The following is a 23643-nucleotide window of genomic DNA, read 5'->3' on the forward strand; positions in this document are numbered from 1 at the left end:
CATAGTATTACCCACCATAGATACAGTTGCAATCAGAAATATTCAACCCCCTCACCTCAAAAGACATTATAGTGATGTGGATGAAATATAATGACAATAAATGAAAAAAAAAACTCAAACAACAAAAAAAATGTATTGTTGCATATTTGAGTTATTTTGACAACAGAAGTTGACTTAACTTTGAAGTTCAAATGAAAATGTAAATCTTTTAACACGTGCACTATTATTCAACCCCCAGCTGCAGTACTTTGTGGAGCATCCTTTAGCTTTTATAACTTCTAACAAACGTTTTCGGTAAGTGCTGACAAGCTTCTTACACCTCTCAATTGGAATCTTCGCCCATTCTTCACGTGCAAAAGCCTCTAGCTCAGTGATGATTGATGGTTTCCGTGTTGCAACTGTCTTCTTTAAATCCCACCAAAGATTTTCAATCGGATTTAAATCTGGTGACTGAGAAGGCCACTCCAGGATCAGATTTAAATCCAGTATTTTCCCCAGAAAAAAATTAAAGCCCTAAATTCTGGCATGATAAAACACAGACAATTGAGCGCCAGTGGCACGAAGTGAAACTAGGGGGGTCCGGGGGCATGCCCCCCCGGAAAAGTTTTTGAAAATAGATGCTCTCGGGTGCATTTTCAGGGTCTCTGAGAGGTTTTAGGTCCATGATGATTATAGGATAGATTTTAACAGTGTTTCAATGATTTCTGACCTAAATAGTATTAATGTAAACACATTTGAAATTTCACCTTAAAGTTCAACATGCAAGTTAAACTGTTTTGTTATAGGCAAGGCAAGTTTATTTATATAGCACATTTCATACACAGTGGCAGTTCAATGTGCTTTACAGAAGTAAAAGCAAAACAGTAAACAATAGAAAATAAAATTACATAAAATAAATGGGGAAGAAAATAAGAATTAAACAATAGTAGAAATAAAATAATAAAATGAGATAAAAATTCAATTAAAAAAAACAGAAGAATAAAATAGAATAAAAGTTAAGTAAAATTTAAAACATGATTATAGATTACTTAGGTATACGATAGATTTGAAAATCTGCGGGGATCCCTTAATATTATCTATGATCAAGTAGTGTTGTAACAAAAATGTGCATGAAAATATGAACAGTGGTTTGCTCCATCTTATGCAATCCAATGAAGAGAATCGATCATCATGACCTCCTGTTGATCACAAAGGGATCTGAACCTAAGAACTGCCACCTTAAAATAAGTTGCTGTATTACTATAACTGTAATGATTTAGAATGTTTCTGATGCAATTACCGTAATATATGTATAACTAAGATGCACTGAAAAGAAAAGTCAGGCAACTGCATATTATAAAGTTTAAATTTTGGCACTTTATTAAATGGACTAGATTAAGATTAAAACATATTTAAAGGAAAAGAAAACTTAATTCATGCATTTAAGTTTGCAGAAAGATTATGTATTTATAAAAACATTAATGAAGAGATTGTGTTAATAAGTGTCAAATGTAGCATAATTTCGAATAATAATGATAAGCATTTGGCAGTGTGATGTCACTGTGAGCCTTTAACAAAAGAATAATCCAGAGCCACCTTTTGTTAAATGGATCCCAGTGACATCACACTGCCAAAAATGCTTATGATGATTATTTGAAATTATGCTGCATTTGACACATTTGGACAACTTCACTTCGTGAGAGTGTTTATAAGTACATAATCTTTCTGCAAACCCAAACTAATGAATTAAGTTTTCTACTCCTTTAAAGCAGATTAATTCTCCTTGGCTTTTGCTTGGCCCAATGTTGGGCAACCCTCTCATAGTCTGTCTCGCTGTCATCCATACTGATGTGGATTAAATTGTCCAGTGAGTCTTCTCCTAGATTATTAAAGTCAGTCGGCTTTGTCCGTCTGGTGGGGGACAACATCGGCAGACATTGAGATCGCTTATAATGAATCGGAAACTTCCAGGATGTTTGACGTTTTCTTTCGATATTTTTATTGGACGGTTTGAACACGTGACCTTGATGTAGCCAACAGATTACAGTTTGTTTACATCATACCACACGGACATATTACTTTGACAGAATCAACACAAACATTGGGAAAAAAGACCGCTTGTTTAACACAAATATCAATCAGTATGTAAATGGATCTGTTATTTGCTCTCCTATGCATCTAGTTACTTGCCAGTAGGAAATTTTAATGTATCGGTATAAATCTAAGCGTATCGGATTTTAACTAAAGCGACTAAGCGTATCGGCAGGCAGAGCAAGCGTATCGGGCCCGATACGCTAAAATGCTTTGGGGAAACCCATGCAAATCTGGTGACTGAGAAGGCCACTCCTGGGATCAGTGTCTTGCTGGAAGGTCCATTGATCACCAAGGTTTAATTTGTCAACAGAAGGCATCGCGTTCCTCTTTAAATTGGCCTGGTATTTCAGGGAATCCATGATGCCAGGTACACGATCAAGATTGCACAGGAAAACAGCCCCACATCATCAATGGCCCACCTCCATGCTTGACTGTGGGGATGGTATTCTTCTGATCCTAAGCCTGGCCTTTTGCATGCCAGATATACCGCTGGTCCATATTTTTTTTTTTAAACCTTTATTCGTCACATGCACACTTGAAACACAGTGAAATTCATCCTCTGCATTTAACCCATCTGAAGCAGTGAACACACGCACACAGAGCAGTGGGCAGCCACACCAGAGCGCCCGGGGAGCAGTCAGGGGTTCGGTACCTCGCTCAAGGGCACCTCAGCCCAAGGCCGCCCCACATCAACCTAACTGCATGTCTTTGGATTGTGGGGGAAACCCACGCAGACACGGGGTGCACATGCAAACTCCACAAAGAAAGGCCCTCGCCGGCCGCTGGGTTCGAACCCGGAACCTTCTTGCTGTGAGGTGACTGTGCTAACCACTACACCACTGTGCCGCCATATGTCCAAACAGTTCTAGTTTGGTTTCATCAGTCCATAGAACTGTCTCCCAAAACTCTATAGTCTTATCCAAATTACTCTTGGCATATTCTAGTTGACTTTTGATGTTCCTTGTGGTCAAGAGTGGAGTGCGTCTTGGAGCCCGGCCATGAAATCCTTGTTTATTCAGTGCACGTCTTACACTGAAGCACTTGTACTAGCCTTCTTCATGTCATCCTGTAGGTGTCTTGCACTCACGTTTTTTTTTTCATTGTCCTAAGTGGCTAAGGGCCATTGATGAAATTTTGGGCTTTCTTCCACAGCCAGGCAGGTTTGCAGCTGTTCCATAAGTTTTAAACTTCCTTATAATGCTCCCAATGGTGTCTCTTGGAAAGTTAATTTTTTTGGAAATCATCTTATACCCAAGGCCCTTTAGGTGTAATGAAATAATCTCCTCTCTCAGCTTTTGTGGAAGCTCCTTTGTCTTTCCCATTATTGCAACTGACCTTGAGTACAACCCCGATTCCAAAAAAGTTGGGACAAAGTACAAATTGTAAATAAAAACAGAATGCAATGATGTGGAAGTTTCAAAATTCCATATTTTTTCAGAATAGAACATAGATGACATATCTGTGAAGATACTCAGTCGTCCAGGTACATAGTAATCTGTGGTTGGTAGAAGAGAGCAACTGGACTTGCTTGAAAAGTCTTGAAGACGTTTCGCCTCTCGTCCGAAAGGCATCATCAGTTCTGTCTGTCTATAGGGAGTATCAAGTATTTATCCTCTCATGGATCATAATAGAATCCAAATCAGAATGCTGATGGCTGCATTGAAGGTGGCTGATAGATGTCATAGACACCCACCTCTGTTCAGTGATGGTCGTTCCAGGCTGACAAAATTGAACGATCCTCTCTGGCTAAGATGTCTGCCAGTTTTCTGGAAGTCCTCTCATACTCCCGCACTAGTCGAAGGGAACTCATCCCAAAGTGTGTAGAAACATATCTGTGAAGATACTCAGTCGTCCAGGTACATAGTAATCTGTGGTTGGTAGAAGAGAGCAACTGGACTTGCTTGAAAAGTCTTGAAGACGTTTGAAGAGAGGCGAAACGTCTTCAAGACTTTTCAAGCAAGTCCAGTTGCTCTCTTCTACCAACCACAGATTAACATAGATGACATATCAAATGTTTAAACTGAGAAAATGTATCATTTCAAGAGAAAAATTAGGTGATTTTAAATTTCATGACAACACATCTCAAAGTTGGGACAAGGCCATGTTTCCCACTGTGAGACATCCCCTTTTCTCTTTACAACAGTCTGTAAACGTCTGGGGACTGAGGAGACAAGTTGCTCAAGTTTAGGGATAGGAATGTTAACCCATTCTTGTCTAATGTAGGATTCTAGTTGCTCAACTGTCTTGGGTCTTTTTTGTCGTATCTTCTGTTTTATGATGCGCCAAATGTTTTCTATGGGTGAAAGATGTGGACTGCAGGCTGGCCAGTTCAGTACCCGGACCCTTCTTCTACGCAGCCATGATGCTGTAATTGATGCAGTATGTGGTTTGGCATTGTCATGTTGGAAAATGCAAGGTCTTCCCTGAAAGAGACGTCGTCTGGATGGGAGCATATGTTGCTCTAGAACCTGGATATACCTTTCAGCATTGATGGTGTCTTTCCAGATGTATAAGCTGCCCATGCCACACGCACTAATGCAACCCCATACCATCAGAGATGCAGGCTTCTGAACTGAGCGCTGATAACAACTTGGGTCGTCCTTCTCCTCTTTAGTCCGAATGACACAGCGTCCCTGATTTCCATAGGCAAGGCAAGTTTATTTATATAGCACATTTCATACACAATGGCAGTTCAATGTGCTTTACAGAAGTAAAAACAAAAACAGTAAACAATAGAGAAATAAAATTACATAAAATAATTTTATTTTTATTCTAAATTAATTAAAAGAATTAAAAGAAATTAAAAGAAAATAATAAGAATTAAACAATAGTAATAATAAAATGTAGTAGTTCAAATAGGATGAGAAAGAAAAAAAACCCAGCAGAATAGAATAAAGAATAAAATAGGATAAAGTTAAAGTAAATTTAAAACATGCAGAGAAGTAAAGATTATAAAGAATGTAAAGAAGACAATATTAATTATTTAACAGAAAGCATCTGAAAACAGCTTGGTCTTTAGTCTAGATTTAAAGCTGCCAACAGCAGGAGCATTTTTAATGTCCTCTGGCAGTTGGTTCCATAGCTGTACTGCATAGTAGCTAAAAGCTGCTTCACCACACTTTGTTTTAACAACTGGTTTTAATAGTAAATTTTTCTGTTTTGATCTGGTAGATCTGATTGGGTTAGGCCGCTGCAACATATCAGAGAGGTAATTGGGCCCTGTACCATTTAGAGGTTTGTATACCAGCAGCAATACTTTAAAGTCAATTCTGTAGCTTACTGGAAGCCAGTGAAGGGACCTTAGAATTGGAGTAATGTGCTCTGTTCTTTTTGTTCGTGTGAGAACCCTCGCCGCTGCATTTTGAACCAGCTGAAGTCGTTTGATGGTCTTTTTTGGCAGGCCTGTGAAAAGGCCATTGCAGTAATCAACCCTACTAGAGATGAAGGCATGTATTAGTTTTTCCAGATCATGTTTTGACATAAGTCCTCTTAGTTTGGAAATGTTTTTTAGGTGATAAAATGCCGTTTTAGTGATTTGCTTTCATGTGACTGTCAAAGTTTAGCTCGCTGTCAATGAAAACACCAAGATTTTTAACCATTTCTTTAGTTTTAATCCCTTTTGTGTCAAGAATAGTGGTAATCCTGAGTCTTTCATCTTTTTTCCAAATAGAATTACTTCTGTTTTATCTGTGTTCAGCTGAAGAAAATTTTGTGACATCCAGCTATTGATTTGATCGATACACTGGTAGAGACATTCAAGGGGGGCATAATCATTAGGTGATAGAGCAAAATAAATTTGGGTATCATCTGCATAGCAGTGATACAAAATTGAATTTTTATTGATAATTTGCCCAAGTGGGAGCATATAAAGGTTGAAAAGTAATGGTCCAAGAATCGACCCCTGGGGGACACCACAGGTCAAGGACATTGACGTTGAGGAACAATTTCCCAGGGTAACAAAGAAGCTTCTATCTTTTAAGTATGATTTTAACCAATTGATAACTTTACCAGTCAATCCAACCCAGTGTTCAAGTCGATATAGCAGTATGTTGTGATCAACAGTATCAAAAGCTGCACTGAGGTCCAGTAATACCAGGACCGATGTTTTGCCTGCATCAGTATTAAGACGTATGTCATTTATAACTTTAATCAGCGCTGTTTCAGTGCTATGATTGGCACGAAATCCTGACTGAAAATTATCAAAACGGCTGTTTGATATCAAGAAGGCAGTTAATTGATTGAAGACAATTTTTTCCAGGATTTTCCCGATGAATGGTAGATTTGATATTGGCCTGTAGTTATTTAACACTGAAGGATCCAGATTATTTTTTTTAAGAAGGGACTTTACAACAGCTTTTTTTAGGGACACAGGAACAACGCCAGTCTCCAAGGATGTATTTATAATTTGAAGCACATCTGTAATTATAAGATGAAGAACAGACTTAAAAAAGTTGGTGGGCAGAATGTCCAGTTCAGATGTTGAGGAACTGAGATTTTGTACAGTTTTTTCAAGAGTCTCATAATCAATTAAACAAAATTCTGACATTGTGTTGAAGTTATCTATCTGTGTCATTGGTGATTGCAGTTTTTCAATTTTTTGCAACTGAGATATATTATGAGAAATATTCTGCCGTATTTTATCAATTTTACCTTTGAAAAAGGATGCAAACTCATTGCATTTATTAACTGAGAGAAGTTCAGGTGCTAATTGTGGTGGGGGATTAGTTAGCTTCTCTACTGTTGAAAATAGCACACGGGCATTGTTCATATTCCTGCTGATGATGTTGGAGAAGAAAGACTGTCTTGCTTTACGAATTTCATAATTATAATTACAAAGCATCTCCTTATGGATTTGATAATGGATGTGAAGTTTAGATTTGCGCCATTTTCTTTCAGTCTTTCTACATTCTCTCTTTAGCAGTTTAACAGCTGGGTACTGCTTCCGTGGTGCTTTCTGCTTATCATTGACTCTTTTTATTTTGAATGGAGCAATATCATCCATAATTTGGGTCATATTTAAATTAAAAAATTCCAGTAAATCATCTACAGAGTCTGACATTTTTGTTGAGTTCTGAGAGAGAGCTTGCTCAAAAAGAGCACGTGTTGTCTTTTATGACTCTCCTACCTATAGTCGTTGAGCTATTCTGAATGTGAGGAGACATAGAAACATCAAAGAAAACACAGAAATGATCGGATAAGGCCAGGTCAACAACAGTATTAGACACAGTAAGACCCTTTGTGATGACGAGGTCAAGAGTATGACCACGAGAGTGGGTCGGCCCCTGTACATGTTGTACTAGGTTAAAGTTATCAATAATTGCAAGTAGTTCTTTGGCATAAATGTTATCAGTATTATCTACATGCAAGTTAAAATCCCCAGATATAATAAGACAGTCAAACTCTAAGCAAATGACTGATAACAGTTCACCAAACTCTTCAAGAAAGACTTTGGCTGAATGTCTCGGAGGCCTATAAATAGTTAATAATAATATGTTAGGAGAGCATGTAACAAGTGCACATAAGTGTTCAAAGGACATAAAATCACCAAGTGAGGATTGTTTACATTGAAAAGAGACTTTGAATATATTTGCGATCCCTCCACCTTTCCCTTGTCAGGTAACATTCAAAAAATTTAAATTTTGGGGGAGCTGCTTCAATAAGGGTGGTAGCACTATTTGCTTGATCCAGCCAAGTTTCAGTTAGAAGCAAAAAATCAAGATTGTGTTTGCAAATAAGATCATTAATTAAAAATGACTTGTTTAAAAGTGATCTAACATTCAGAAGAGCTAGCTTTACAGAAAGTCTAGAAGTAATATCTGCTTGTGCACTCTGATGTTGTTTTAAAACAGGAAGGAGATTAGATTGGTTCACCCCCAGGGTTAAATGTGCTCTGTTTTCTATTTCTTATCAACACAGGAATAGAGAATGGCATAGGCACATTGGGTCCCAGCTGGTTTTCAAAACTACACCCATTTGCAGGGACCCCGAGTACATCAAACAAGACTTTCTAAATGTTCCATTTGGTTTGAGGGTGAAAGGATTGGAGATGACTTAAAAAAAAAAATAATAAAAATAAAAATAGTGGAAATTAAATTAAAATTAAATTAAAAGCTTATAAAGATGAAAAATAAAATGAAAAAAATAGTGGAAATTAAATGAGAAAGTAAAGTATAGAAATAAAGATCAAGAAAGCAGGAGCAAAGCAAAGAAGCGTCCTCCTCGCTTGAGTAGGAGGAGCATAATTAAAAAAAAATTTCAGCAAAGTTTCAGCAAAATTATCACCAGCTCTGGTGTTATAATATGTAATTGCTGCCTGATATTTAGTAACACGTGATTTACCTGCACCTCCACTGAGGAAACGGTAAAATGACTCATCAGATGTCTTTATAAGATGTAATAGTGGTGTTTGAAAGTTTGTGTACCCTTTAGAATTTTCTATATTTCTGCATAAATATGACCTAAAACAACATCACATTTTCACACAAGTCCTAAAAGTAGATAAAGAGAACCCAGTTAAACAAATGAGACAAAATATTATACTTGGTCATGTATTTATTGAGGAAAATGATCCAATATTACATATCTGTGAGTGGCAAAAGTATGTGAAACTCTAGGATTAGCAGTTAATTTGAAGGTGAAATTAGAGTCAGGTGTTTTCAATCAATGGGATGACAATCAGGTGTGAGTGGGCACCCTGTTTTATTTAAAGAACAGGGATCTATCAAAGTCTGATCTTCACAACATGTTTGTGGAAGTGTATCATGGCATGAACAAGGAGGATTTCCAAGGACCTCAGAAAAAGTGCTGTTGATGCTCATCAGACTGGAAAAGGTTACAAAACCATCTCTGAAGAGTTTGGACTCCACGAATCCACAGTCAGACAGATTGTGTACAAATGGAGGAAATTCAAGACCATTGTTCCCCTCCCCAGGAGTGGTCGACCAACAAAGATCAATCCAAGAGCAAGGCGTGTAATAGTTGGCAAGGTCACAAAGGACCCCAGGGTAACTTCTAAGCAACTGTAGGCCTCTCTCACATTGGCTAATGTTCATGAGTCCACTATCAGGAGAACACTGAACAACAATGGTGTGCATGGCAGAGTTGCAAAGAGAAAGCCACTGCTCTCCAAAAAGAACATTGCTGCTCGTCTGCAGTTTGCTAAAGATCACGTGGACAAGCCAGAAGGCTATTGGAAAAATGTTTTGTGGACGGATGAGACCAAAATAGAACTTTTTGTTTTAAATGAGAAGCGTTATGTTTGGAGAAAGGAAAACACTGTGTTCCAGCATAAGAACCTTATCCCATCTGTGAAACATGGTGGTGGTAGTATCATGGTTTGGGCCTGTCTTGCTGTATCTGGGCCAGGACAGCTTGCCATCATTGATGCAACAATGAATTCTGAATTATTCCAGCGAATTCTAAAGACAAATGTCAGGACATCTGTCCATGAAGTGAATCTCGAGAAGGTGGGTCATGCAGCAAGACAACGACCCTAAGCACACAAGTCGTTCTACCAAAGAATGGTTAAAGAAGAAGAAAGTTTAATGTTTTGGAATGGCCAAGTCAAAGTCCTGACCTTAATCCAATGGAAATGTTGTGGAAGGACCTGAAGCAAGCAGTTCATGTGAGGAAACCCACCAACATCCCAGAGTTGAAGCTGTTCTGTACGGAGGAACGGGCTAAAATTCCTCCAAGCCGGTGTGCAGGACTGATCAACAGTTACCGGAAACGTTTAGTTGCAGTTATTGCTGCACAAGGCGGTCACACGAAAGCAAAGGTTCATGTACTTTTGCCACTTACAGATATGTAATATTGGATCATTTTTCCTCAATAAATAAATGGCCAAGTATATATTTTTTTCTCATTTGTTTAACTGGGTTCTCTTTGTCTACATTTAGGACTTGTGTGAAAATCTGATGTTGTTTTAGGTCATTTATGCAGAAATATGGAAAATTCTAAAGGGTTCACAAACTTTCAAGCACCACTGTACATGATAGAATTCCTTTTGTTCCTGATTTAACATTTGTACCATATGTCTGTATTCATTATCTTGTAATTCATTCATGATCAGTGGGTCAGTGTTTAAATCAACTGCTGGTATTTGTATATCATCTAATAGATTATAGTTTTCATTAAAGCCAGGACGTAAGTCTTGATCACCTTCAGCTTGGTCTTGATGTTCAATACTTTGTGTACAAGGTGCTAGAGAATCAAAACTATATTCTGCTATATTTATTTGCTGAAATCTTCATTGCACACAGCATATTCTTTTTGTTCTTTGATTGCATTAGTAAGTAGCATATAATGTTCTTGATATGAACAATTTCCAATTAAGTCCTTTTCCTCATTTCTTCATGGAGTAAAGAGCATTATTAACTCACAGTAATGTTTTTCTGGATCAGATTCTTTATTGAACCATACACTTATGATTTTAGCCTTATTTCTTTTCTTGGTTCTGCTAGAAGTAGCTTTGCAAAATTTGTCATCTTTTTGATTATCGCCAATAATGGTCTCTAATGGTAGACCATCAGCATCCACCTCATTTGTTTTTTTTTACATATGGTTTTTCACCATTAGCATACCAGGCAGCCCAGTCTGCAGTTGTTAGATGTTCCAGTTTAGCTGGATGCCTACAATATCTTTTTATCAAACCACTTGTATGTATCTCTTCACAGTCATCATCCAGGTCTTTAATATCATCCATTGGTTTTAAAAGTTCTACCCTTTCATCAGGAGGTGAAGTATTTATGAATATAATCTGCCTAGATGCTTTTCTCATAGGTAACTGTAATACAATGTAAACTGCTTCTTGGGCACTTATTTCAACATTAACATATTTACTTCCAATATCTCTGACTTGTTTATTGTTATGATTTCCTTGCTTCAGTACAAGCCTCTTGTAACAGTTCACTCATGCTTCTTTTTTTTTTGTCCTTTTGATGTATTCTTCTTCTTTTGGCTGCTCCTGATTAGGGGTCGCCACAGCGGATCTTTCGTGTCCATTGCTCCCTGTCTTCTGCATCCTTCTCTACTACATCTGCCACTTTCACGTCCTCTCTCACCACATCTATGTATCTCCTCTTTGGCCTTCCTCGTTTTCATGTGCTTGGCAGCTCCATCCTCAACATTCTCCTTCCCACATGCTCTGCATCTCTTCTCAGGATGTGCCCATACCATTTCAGTCTCATCTCTCTTAGCTTAATTCCCAAGCTCTCCACATGTGCTGTCCCTCTGATGTGCTCGTTCCTTATCCTGTCCAACCTTGTCACTCCCATCGCAAACCTCAACATCCTCAAATCCGCCACCTCCAACTTTGCCTCCTGTCTCTTCGTTTAAGGGTACGGTCTCCAATCCATAACATCACAGCTGGTCTCACTACTGTCTTATATGGTACATCTTGCTTTTCACTTTTGCTGGGACTTTCCTATCACAAGTGACTCCCGAAATCCTTCTCCACCTGCTCCACCCTGCCTGCACTCTCTTTCTCACCTCACTATCGCAGCCCCCATTTTCCTGCACAGTTGACCCCAGGTACTTGAATTCACCAACTTTCTTTATGTCTATTCCTTGCATCTTCACTACACTCTCATCCCCATTCTCATTGATGCACATGTATTCTGTTTTGCTCCTGCTCACCTTCATTCCTCTTCGTTCCAATGCATACCTCCATCTCTCAAAGGACTCAAAGCAGATCCTTGATGGAGTCCCACCTTCACCTTGAACCATTCAGTCGTTCCAACTGCACATCTCACTGCTGTTTCACTGTTCTCATACATGTCTTGCACCACTCTGATATACTTCTCATTCACTCCACTCTTTCTCATACAATACCATAACTCATCTCTTGGCACTCTATCATATGCCTTCTCCAGGTCTACAAACACACAATGTAACTTTCTCTGGCCTTCTCTGTACTTCTCCATTAACATTTCTTAAAGCAAAAATTGCATCCGATGTGCTCTTCCTTGGCATAAACCCATACTGTTGTTCACAGATTGCTACCTCTCTTCTCAATCTCGCCTCCAATACCCTTTCCCATAACTTCATGGTGTGGCTCATCAATTTTATCCCTCTAACTACTGCAGCTCTGTACATCTCCCTTATTCTTGTATATTGGGACTAGCACACTCTCCATTCATTTGGCATTTTCTCATTCTCTAGGATCTTATTAAACAATCTCGTTAGGAACTCCACAGCCATCTCACCCAAACACCTCCAAGCCTCAGTTGGGATACCATCTGGTCCGACTGCTTTCCCAGTCTTCATTCTTTTCATGGCTGCCCTCACCTCATCCTGACTAACCAACTATACTTCCTGATTTGCTGTCTCCAATGAATCTGACCTTTTCTCTCTTGGATTCTCCTCATTTAATATATCCTCAAAGTACTCTTTTCACCTTCTTAATACACTCTCTTTGTTTGTCAGCACATTTCCATTTACATCTTTCATCACTCTCACCTGCTGTACATCCCTCGCTTCTCTGTTTCTCTGCCTAGCTAGTCTGTACAGGTCTTTCTCCCCTTCTTTTGTCTCCAGTCTTTCGTGCAACTCCTGGTATGCATCTGCTTTCACCTTCGCTACTGCTCTATTTGCCTTCTGTCTCGTTTCTCTGTGTAACCGCCTGCTTTCCTCATCTCTCTGATCGTCCCAATTCTTCTTTGCTAGCCTCTTCTCTTTTATAATTTCCTGCACTTCTTTGTTCCACCAGCATGTCTCCTTGTCTTCCTTCCTCCTTCCCAATGACCACCCTAGCACCTTCCTTGCTGCCTCTCTTACTAGTACAGCAGTAGTATTCCAATCTTCTGGCAGACTTCCATTACCACTCGGTGCTCATCTCATTTCTTCCTTAAACTCCTTCTGATGTTCAACCTCTTTTACTTTCCACCACTTAATCTTCGGCTCCACTATTTCACGCTTACTCTTTTTCCACTTTCAAGCTCATCCAGCACACGACCGCTCGATGTTGTCTAGCTACACTCTCCCCTGCCATCACTTTACAGTCTCCAATCTCCTTCAAGTTACCCCTTCTGCAGAGTATGTAGTCCACCTGTGTAGATCTTTCTCCACTCTTAAACGTCACCCTGTGCTGCTCGCCCTTCTCGAAATATGTATTGACTATTCCCAAATTCATCCTCTTTGAAAAATCAACCACCATTTGCCCTTCCACATTTCTCTCTTTTACACCATATCTGCCCATCACGTCCTCATCTCCTCTGTTTCCCTCGCCAACATGTCCATTGAAATCTGCTCCTATCAGCACGCGCTCCTCCCTTAGTATACTTTCTACCACTTCATCCATCTTTTCGCAGAAAGACTCTCTCTTCATTCTCACATCCAACCTATGGGGCATACACTCACACAAGATTGATTACCACTCCTTGCATCTCCAACTTCATGCCTATCATTCTATCTGACACCCTTTTCACATCAATCACACTGTCGACCAACTCTCCCCTCAAAACAATACCAACACCATTTCTCTTTCCATCCACTCCATAATAAAACAACTTGCATCCATCTCCAGTGTTCTTGGCCTTGTTTCCTTTCCACCTTGTCTCCTGCACACACACAATGTCCAACTTCCTTCTTTCCATCATACCTGCTAACTCTCTTGCTCTGCCAGTCAGTGTTCCCACATTCAGTGTTCCTACCCTCAATTCTAAGCTCCTTCCCTTCCATCTTTCATGCTCTGTCCTAACACACATGAAAAATATCTCTCTTTTTCCTTCTCCGTTTTGGCACAACAGTAGCATACTTTCCACCGGCACCCTGTTGACCAACAGTACCGTAGGCGGTTGTTGTTAACCTGGGCCCCGACCGATCCAGTATGGTATTCTTTTCAGTCGGCATGTTAGATTTGGCACAGTTTTACGCCAGATGCCCTTCCTGAGACAACCCTCTCCAATTTATCTGGGCTTGGGACCGGCACCAAGAGTACGCTTATGCACCCCCAGTGGCTGGATTGTCTTTTGATATATAATTCACTATACATACAGCACATGCATAAACATGTAAAACATATTGGATGTCCATGTTGGCTCTCCATGCACGGAGACCAGCAGGATTGTAATTGTTAATCCTCGATTCATTTGGATTCCTTTTTAAAAACACAGTAGCTGTATTAAGTGATGAACTTGTGGCTAATAAATAGTTTTCTTCTGTGATCTTGAGATTCAGCAGTAATTAATCATAGAAAATATTTTCTCCTTCATATCATCTAGATACTTTCTGATGGACTTCCAGTTTTCTTTGTGCATTTTTCTTTCATTCTGTGGCATATCAGTATCTAAAGGATAGAGTATCATAGTCTGCTTCATAGGAGGCTGTGGATATTTGAATCTACATTGACTGTATCCTTATGACATGTATGTGAATGTCTATTGACTAGATTCAGTAATTCAGGATTATCTACTGGTTTATGACAAGTAATTATGTTAGTATATGATGTCACTTGTGCATCACTGTCTATTCTAAAACTTGGTCTATCTTCAAGCCATATTGGTATGGCATGTGTATATGAGGCGACCCTCTTTGTTGATATTCAAGTCTGTAAAACCAGTCAGATATTTTTCCAAAAGGTTTAGCAGAACTCAATAGAAAGTTTGTAAGGCATTAATTAACTTGATAATCAGAATGTCTGGCACATGTTACAGGGTCACTTTATTAATCAGCATCTTTCTTCCCAGTTTAGATTCTCTAGTTCTTCATCAGTATATTGCTTATGATCAACAAGTTGACCAAGTATTCTTAAAAGATACACCCATTGTGTTTCTGCTGAAAAGAAACTACAAAATAGTATAGCTGGACCCAGTTGTCTTATTGCAGACAAGTCTTCTTTGGCTTTTTCAAAATATGGAGGTGAACCCAGTAATGCTTGTAAAAATTTAAATCCCTCATCATGACACATTAATCTGTCTAATGCACCTTGTTGTCCTGCACTGAAATTTTTATTATTTCTCTTACACTTTCTAAGAGCAATGTGTGATTTCCCTAAAATAATTTCATTTGTAACAACTTTTGTTTTTGTAGAAAATAATTTTCAACACACATAGCAGCTCTTCTATCAGAGCATCTTAATTCTGATTTACATATATCACTGTAGTTTACCCTTCTTTGCGTATTCTTCAGTCGTGGTTGACCAAGAAATATTCCAGGATATGTTAATTCTTCACAAAATTTCTCTCTGAATATACTGAGTGGTCCATTACCTTCAGCTGGGGCAACATTATGGTGTCTTTCATTGTCCTCTAAAAAGTCAGTTGCTGTTAACATGGTATCAGTAACACCTGCAGGTATTTCTGCTTCATCTTCACTCCATTCGTCCTTGGTAATGCTTGGTGATGCTTGCAAGAGATGAGCCTAATATAATTGATAACGTATGCTATATTTACTGTATGGACATGGTATCAGAAAACAGTTTTATTTATAAGCAGTAGCCACATGTACCCATAGGTACCCATACCTATTTTTCTTTGTCTTTCACATACACCTGTCTGGGTAATCATGGAAAGACTTATTGTTTACAAGTTACTACTGAGGAGTCCAAGTCAAGTTGGAAGTCTGTCTTTATACAGCTGAAGTGTGATTTTGGACTTGAGTCACAAACTCGGGTGCCCATCTCTGGCGTGCATGCTTTCTGAAATTGTGTGCCTGTTCCTGAGTTCATAGTAACGTTAATGATAACCTGATCACACAGCTGATTTAAAGCTGCATGTTGTGCTTCATTTTTCCAGATCCTGAGATTAATGAGCCAGTTTACAGGGAGTACAGTAGGAGCTTTGGCCAGGAGAGACTCGGTGTCGTGGCCCACGATCAAAGCAGCTGGCAGGATGACTACAGCATCTTCAGCTGTCTCTCCAGGTGTGTGTTTGAGATCAGCAAACATCTGTAGGACACACTTTTCTATAAACATTGGGGGGAAGAGGAAGAAATCACTTGAGACTCAGACTCCGGTAGGGGCGTGGCCTAAGGTTTGAAGACAGAGCTTGGATATTTTTATGTATTTATGTTTTATACAGTGTTATGTACAAGCTAAGATGAAATTTCTTTAAAAGCAATTGTAATGATGTACATGTGCCCTTTGTGCACATTAGACCACTCTGTTTCTTAAAGCCTTACATTGGCTTTTGAGGTGTTACAGACTTTAATGTTGAAGCACGTATCTATAAATCACTACACGGTTTAGGGACGATGTATCTGTCTGATGTGCTTGGACAGTATGAGCCGAGCAGGACGTTCAGATTATTAGGAACTTGTCTGTTTATCATACCAAAAATAAACACTGAACATGCAGAAGCAGCATTTCGACTTTTTTTTTTTAAGTTTGTACATTGTTTTTCAAAGCTTTAATTTTTATTTAAAATAAATTTCCTTTTTGACTTGACTTTTCTCTTTATTTTCCAGTCTTTCTGCTTTTAACTGAGAGAAGCAGCACTAGACAGTTTTATTTCTCTAATTGTTGATAGAAACATTACCTCCACCTGCACTCTGTTTGCCAAACTAACAAACTCTCAGTACAGCGAGCCTCTGAACGCCCCTCTAGAGAGAAATGGAAAGAGTTTGCATGATTTATGGGATATCTACTGTTGGCTCCTTTGATCTCGAAAGATCATGGTGATCTGCGCCAGGGGTCATCCATCAGTTATCGAGTTGCAGCGCCTAGTATGACTGTATAGGCTGATGCGTGAGTCGCACGGTCTGCTACAGTTGCTGCAGGTGAAGTTGCTTGGTCGGGTGTCTGTTGGTGCCGACTGCAGTCTCCGCTGTCGTCGGAGACTCCTCTCCCCCCACTGGGTCTCTCTCCTTTCCTCGGCTTCCCCAACGACAGCCTTGGTGGTGGACTGCCAGCCGGCGCGGTCTGAGGCCGCCGTCTCCAGGTCAGCGGGGTTGAAGCCGCCTGCCCTCAGGTCGCGCTTGCACACGTCCTTGTAGCATAGTGCGGGTCATCCTGTGGGTCTGGAGCCTGTGACCAGCTCACCATACAGCACGTCCTTTGGGATGCGACCGTCGTCCATGCGGCTGACGTGGCCTAGCCAGCGCAGGCGTCTCTGGGTCAGCATGGCAAACATGCTGGGCGTCCCTGCCTTGGCCAGGACATTGGTGTTGGTGACACGGTCCTGCCAGGTGATGCCCAGAAGTCTTCTGAGACAGCGCATGTGGAAGGCATTCAGTCTGCGTTCTTGGTGGGAGTAGAGGGTCCATGCTTCGCTTCCATAGAGGAGAGTGCTCAGCACGCAGGCCTGATACACTCTTATTTTGGTGTTGGTCGTGAGCATGGTGTTGTCCCAGACTCTCTTCACAAGACGGGCCATTACTGTTACTGCTTTGCCGATCCGCACGCTCAGCTCGGTATCGAGAGACTCTGCTGACGTCCTGGCCCATGATGTTGGTCTTCAGGCTTATAGTGAGCCCGAACTCGTTGCAGGTGTTTGTGAAGCGGGTGATGAGTCGCTGTAGCGCTTCCTCGGTGTGGGCGGTGAGGGTGGCATCGTCTGTGAAGAGCATCTGTCTGATGAGAACCTTCCGCACCTTCGTCTTTGCTCGGAGGCGTGCCAGGTTAAAGAGGCCCCCGTCACTCCTGGTGTGGAGGAAGATGCCGTCTTCAGACTGTCGGAAGGCGTGGTGCAACAGCAGGGAGGAGAACACGCTGAAGAGAGTCGGAGCGAGACCGCACCCCTGCTTGACACCGCTCTTGATTGGGAAGGGGTCCGAGGATGATCCATCATACTGAACAGTGCCGCTCATGTTGTCATGGAAGGACGTGATCATTCTCAGGAGCTTGGGGGGACATCCAATCCGGTGTAGGAAGGTGAAGAGTCCTTTTTTGCTGACCAAGTCGAACACCTTGGTCAGGTCGATGAAGGCGATGAGCAAGGGTCATCTCTGCTCATGGCACTTCTCCTGTAGCTGTCTCAGGGAGAAAACTATGTCAATGGTCGATCTGGCCGCTCTAAAGCCGCACTGTGCCTCTGGGTACACCCGCTCGGCGAGGAGCTGCAGTCTGTTGAGGACAACGCAGGTGAAGGTTTTGCTGACGATGCTGAGGAGCGAGATACCACAATAGTTGTTGCAATCGCTGTGGTCCCCTTTGTTCTTGTACAGCGTGATGATCTTGGTATCACGCATGTCCTGGGGTACTGTCCCTTCCTCCCAGCACTGTAGCAGAAGCTCGTGTAGGTGGCCCAAGAGGGAGCTTTCCTTGCTGGCTTTGATGACTTCAGGCAGGATGCCATCACTACCTGGAGCTTTACCACAGGCTAGCGAGTCGATGGCCTTGTTGAGCTCCTTGATGGTGGGTGGGGTGTCCAGCTCCTCCATGATGGACAGTGGGGTGGTCTCTTCGATGGCCGTGCATGTGATGGTGTTCTCCCTGGAGTAGAGCTCCTGGTAATGCTCTGCCCACCTCTCCATCTGTTTGCTGCAGTCAGTGATGACTTGCCCAGAGGCAGATTTGAGGGGAGCAGTTTTGATTGTGCTTGGGCTGAAAGCTTTCTTCATGCCATCGTGCATGGCTTGGACGTTAACAAGGTCTGCCCATCCCTGGATGTCCTGGCACAACTTCAGCCAGTACTGGTTGGCGCATCTCCTGGTGATCCGCTGGACGTTGCTTCAGACTGTGCGTAAAGCAGCAAGCATCTTCGCTGAAGGCTCTCTGTTGTAAGCGAGGAGAGCGACTCGCTTGGCGGCAATGGCAGGCTCCATCTCGACAATCCCTGCCTCAAACCAGTCCTCGTGCTTCCTCTCTTCCCGAAGGTGTCCGTGGCAGACCGGTACACAGCGTCACGGATGTAGTTCCACCGCGATGTGGCACTGTCGGTGGGGCAATCCTCGAGGGCACTGTCAGTGACTCTGGCGAAGCGCTCACACAGTTCAGGCATTGACGTCCTGGCTGTATTGATACGGGGACGACCCTTCTGCTTGGAGCGGTGGATTCGTCTGGGGGCAAAGATGTACCTTGCTGACAACCAGGGAGTGGTCGGTGTTGCAGTTGGCACTGTGGTAGCTATGTGTGATGAGCACCTGGTTCAGTAGGGATCTTCTGGTGATGAAGTCCAATTGGTGCCAGTGACGGGACCTGGGGTGCCTCCAGGACTCCCTGTGGTGAGGCTTGGTGGAGAAGGTGGTGTTGGTGAGGCAGAGGTCGTGGTAGGAGCAGAGCTCAAGTAGTCGCTGGCCGTTCTCGTTGAGCTTGCCGATGCCAAAGTGACCAGTGCAGCAGGGCCAGGAGCTGTGGTCTGCACCCACTCGGGAATTGAAGTCACCAAGCAGGAACAGGTGCTCATTTATGGGAATCTTTTGAATCCTGGCCTTGAGCTCCTTGTAGAATGCGTCCTTAGCCTCTGCTGTAGAGCAGTGTGTGGGGGCGTAGACGCTAAGGATGTTCGCTGGTCCAGAGGAGGTTGTGAGGCGGAGGGAGAGGATTCCAGCTGATCCTGCAGAAGGTGGTTCGATTGAGGACAGGAGCGAGTTTCGCACTGCGAAATCTACACCGTAGAGTCGGTGCTCGTGTGGCTCCTGCCCCTGCCAGACGAATGTGTAGTTCTTCTCCTTGAGGCTGCCATTGGAGGGGAGCCTCATCTCCTGCAGCGCAGCAATGTCGATGTTGAGTCTCTGTAGCTCCCGATCGATGATTGCTGTTTTCCTGGCATCGTTAATTTGCTGGAGGTCGTCAGAGAGGCCAGGACACATTGTTCTGACGTTCCAGGTTGCCAGCCTCAAAGTTGGTGTCTTTGTCTTGTTTTCTTTCTTGCTTGGTGCAGTGATTACAGTCCGTCTTTCGGCTTTTGGCCTACTCTCCAAGCACCCGTTGAAGTGGGTGAACTGTGGCAGGGCAACACCTTACTGGCTGGGGGCTGCCCAGCTTGAGGCGGGCGGTAGCTGGCCAGTGGGATGCAATGATCCCTCCCACCGTCGGAAGACAACCCATAGCGCTGTGAGTTTACGCCAATCTGCTCTAGGCTTTGAACTCGTAACTGCTGTCTTCTCGTGTTGTTGCTGCCGCTGGTAGTGGCACTGGAGTGACCTCTCCAGGGTGCAGGCCTGGGCGATGATATGGAGATCCTGGGATGCCCAGTTGTCAGGATCCCCCTCTCGGCTTTGTTGGCAGTCTCCAACGGAAAGGACAAGCCAACACGGCTGGCGCCAGCACAGCTGCAGGAGTTGCCAGATGGTGACGCAGTGCGATGACCATCTGCCTTCGGGGCTCCACTCCCGAATTTTTCTGTCGGGGTTGTCTCCCTTAGCCTTGTTCACTCCGGTGACAACCACAAGGCAGTGGTGCTATTTGCCCATGGCTGGGGGTTTGGTTTGTGGGCACCAGGGCATGTTCCACCATAGAGATGGGCCATGCATGCCACACATCAAGGGGGCCAGACCTCCCTACTCGGGATAGTAGGGATGTCTACTATCACCTACAAGTAACATGATTATGTTACAGTATCCTATGAAAATTTAGATTCAGTACCTTAAATCTACAGCATTTTGATACACAGCTATCCAAACTTCTCATCTCATTATCTCTAGCCGCTTTATCCTTCTACAGGGTCGCAGGCAAGCTGGAGCCTATCCCAGCTGATTACGGGTGAAAGGCGGGGTACACCCTGGACAAGTCGCCAGGTCATCACAGGGCTGACACATAGACACAGACAACCATTCACACTCACATTCACACCTACGGTCAATTTAGAGTCACCAGTTAACCTAACCTGCACGTTTTTGGACTGTGGGGGAAACCGGAGCACCCGGAGGAAACCCACGCGGACACGGGGAGAACATGCAAACTCCACACAGAAAGGCCCTCGCCGGCCCCAGGGCTCGAACCCAGGACCTTCTTGCTGTGAGGCGACAGCGCTAACCACTACACCACCGTGCCGCCGCTATCCAAACTTTTGAAAAATAATTTTTAGCTCCTGATTTGCAGTAAATAATTAACGGTCCACTCCTATCAGGCATTTGCCCAAAAATCATTAAAAGCAGCTGCCATTCTTTAAAAAAAAAGGCGGGGGGGGGGTCTGGACACCGCTTTATGAAACAGTTGTTGAATTTAAATGGACAAGTTCCAGTCAGGTTTCTGACCCGACCACAGGTGTTTAAATACACCTGAACGCTGACTGGTATCCCGAGATCTTAGATCTAGTGCTGCATTTGGTGCTGTACATGACAAAATGCATCGAGACAGGCTGGAACATTGGGTAGGACTGTGAAACGATCTTAAAATTATTCAGATTAAGACCTTAGGGATCATTTGTCAGGCCACATAGTTTTGTTCAGTCTGGACATGCTCTCATTAGTCAAGTCAAGTCAACTTTATTGTCAAATATGCTATACATGCTCGACATACACCACAGATGAAGTTTCAGTCCTCTCTGACCCACGGTGCAAACAGGCAATGCAATAAATAAAAATAGAATAATTGGAAAAAAAACAATATAACCAGTATAAACACTCTAGATAGGAACTAGACATGGACTAAGCACTCAGACAAACAATATAAACAGTATAAACACTAGATAAGAAGAACTAGACATAGACTAACACTCACAGTATAAACAGTGTAAACACTAGACAAGAACTAGACAAAGACTAAACACTCAGACAATATAAAACAATATAAACACTCTAGATATGAACTAGACGTAGACTAAACACTCATACGTGTGTGTGTGTGTGTATATATATATATATATATATAAAACGCACATAAATTGGTTCAAATAAACAAACCGTCAAGGGCACTTGAGGTGTAGCAGGTAAACATTGAAATAAGCAGTATAAACAAACTAGCAGCTGTTAAGATGAGGTAGTGCAGAATAGTGCAAATGAGCAAGGTAAAGTGAGATGTGCGGTCCCTGAGTCTCGTCTCGTTGTCTTCCGCTTTATCCGGGACTGGGTCGCGGAGGCAGCAGTCTAAGCATGGAAGCCCAAACTTCCCTTTCCCCAGACACCTCGGCCAGCTCCTCGGGAAGAACACCGAGGCGTTCCCAGGCCAGCCGAGAGACATAGTCCCTCCAGCGTGTCCTGGGTCTTCCCCGGGGCCTCCTCCCGGGGGGACATGCCTGGAACACCTCCCCAGGGAGGCGTCCAGGAGGCATCCGAAAAAGATGCCCGAGCCACCTCAGCTGATTCCTCTCGATGTGGAGGAGCAGCGGCTCTACTCCAAGCTCCTCCCGAGTGACTGTGCTTCTCACCCTATTTCTAAGGGAGCGCCCAGCCACCCTGCGAAGGAAACTCATTTCGGCCGCTTGTATCCGCGATCTTGTTCTTTCGGTCATTACCCAAAGCTCATGACTATAGGTGAGAGTCGGAACGTAGATCGACCGGTAAATTGAGAGCTTCACCTTTTGGCTCAGCTCCTTCACCACGACGGACCGGTAAAGCGACTGCATCACTGCGGAGGCTGCACCGATCCGCCTGTCGATCTCACGCTCCATCCTTCCCTCACTCGTGAACAAGATCCTGAGATATTTAAACTCCTCCACTTGAGGCAGGACTTCTCCACCAACCTGAAGAGGGCAAGCCACCCTTTTCCGGTCGAGAACCATGGCCTCGGACTTGGAGGTGCTGATTCTCATCCCAGCCGCTTCACACTCGACTGCAAACTGCCCCAGTGCATGCTGAAGGTCCTGGTTTGAAGAAGCCAACAGGACATCATCATCTGCAAAAAGCAGAGATGAAATCCTGTGGTTCCCAAACAGGATTCTTTCCGGCCCCTGGCTACGCCTAGAAATTCTGTCCATAAAAATTATGAACAGAACAGGTGACCAAGGGCAGCCCTGCCAGAGTCCAACATGCACTGGGAACAGGTCTGACTTACTGCCGGCAATGCGAACCAGACTCTTGCTCCGTTCGTACAGGGACCGGACAGCCCTTAGCAAAGAGCCCCGAACCCCATACTCCCGAAGCACCCCCCACAGAATACCACAGGGGACACGGTCGAATGCCTTCTCCAGATCCACAAAGCACATGTGGACTGGTTGGGCAAACTCCCATGAACCCTCGAGCACCCTATGAAGGGTATAGAGCTGGTCCAGTGTTCCGCGACCAGGACGAAAACCGCATTGTTCCTCCTGGATCCGAGGTTCGACTATCGGTCGAATTCTCCTCTCCAGTACCCTGGAGTAAACCTTCCCTGGGAGGCTGAGAAGTGTGATTCCCCTATAATTGGAGCATACTCTCCGGTCCCCTTTTTTAAAAAGAGGGACCACCACCCCAGTCTGCCACTCCAGAGGCACTGTCCCCGACCGCCAAGCGATGTTGCAGAGGCGTGTCAACCAAGACAGCCCCACAACATCCAGAGACTTGAGATACTCAGGGCAGATCTCATCCACCCCCGGTGCCTTGCCACCGAGGAGCTTGCAAACCACCTCAGTGACTTCGGCTTGGGTAATGGACGAGTCCACCTCTGAGTCATCAGCCTCAGTCTCCTCAATGACGGTGGGATTGAGGAGATCCTCAAAGTATTCCTTCCACCGCCCGACAATGTCCTCAGTCGAGGTCAACAGCTCCCCACCCGCACTGTAAACAGTGTTGGCAGAGTACTGCTTCCCCCTCCTGAGGCGCCGGACAGTTTGC

At 43.2% G+C, this 23643-nt stretch overlaps 1 protein-coding gene across 1 annotated transcript in view; it reads left to right on the forward strand.

The window, feature by feature from the left end:
* The window catches only part of tmem59 (transmembrane protein 59), a 56441-nt gene that overhangs the window by 16724 nt on the left and 16074 nt on the right, over positions 1-23643 (forward strand). Inside the window, exon 6 of the mRNA XM_060897977.1 lies at positions 15807-15933. Within this exon, the coding sequence (XP_060753960.1) occupies positions 15807-15933 (127 nt within the window). The remainder of the gene's footprint in view (positions 1-15806; positions 15934-23643) is intronic.

Source organism: Neoarius graeffei, chromosome 17 (genome assembly GCF_027579695.1).
Source record: "Neoarius graeffei isolate fNeoGra1 chromosome 17, fNeoGra1.pri, whole genome shotgun sequence".
Taxonomy (NCBI): domain Eukaryota; kingdom Metazoa; phylum Chordata; class Actinopteri; order Siluriformes; family Ariidae; genus Neoarius; species Neoarius graeffei.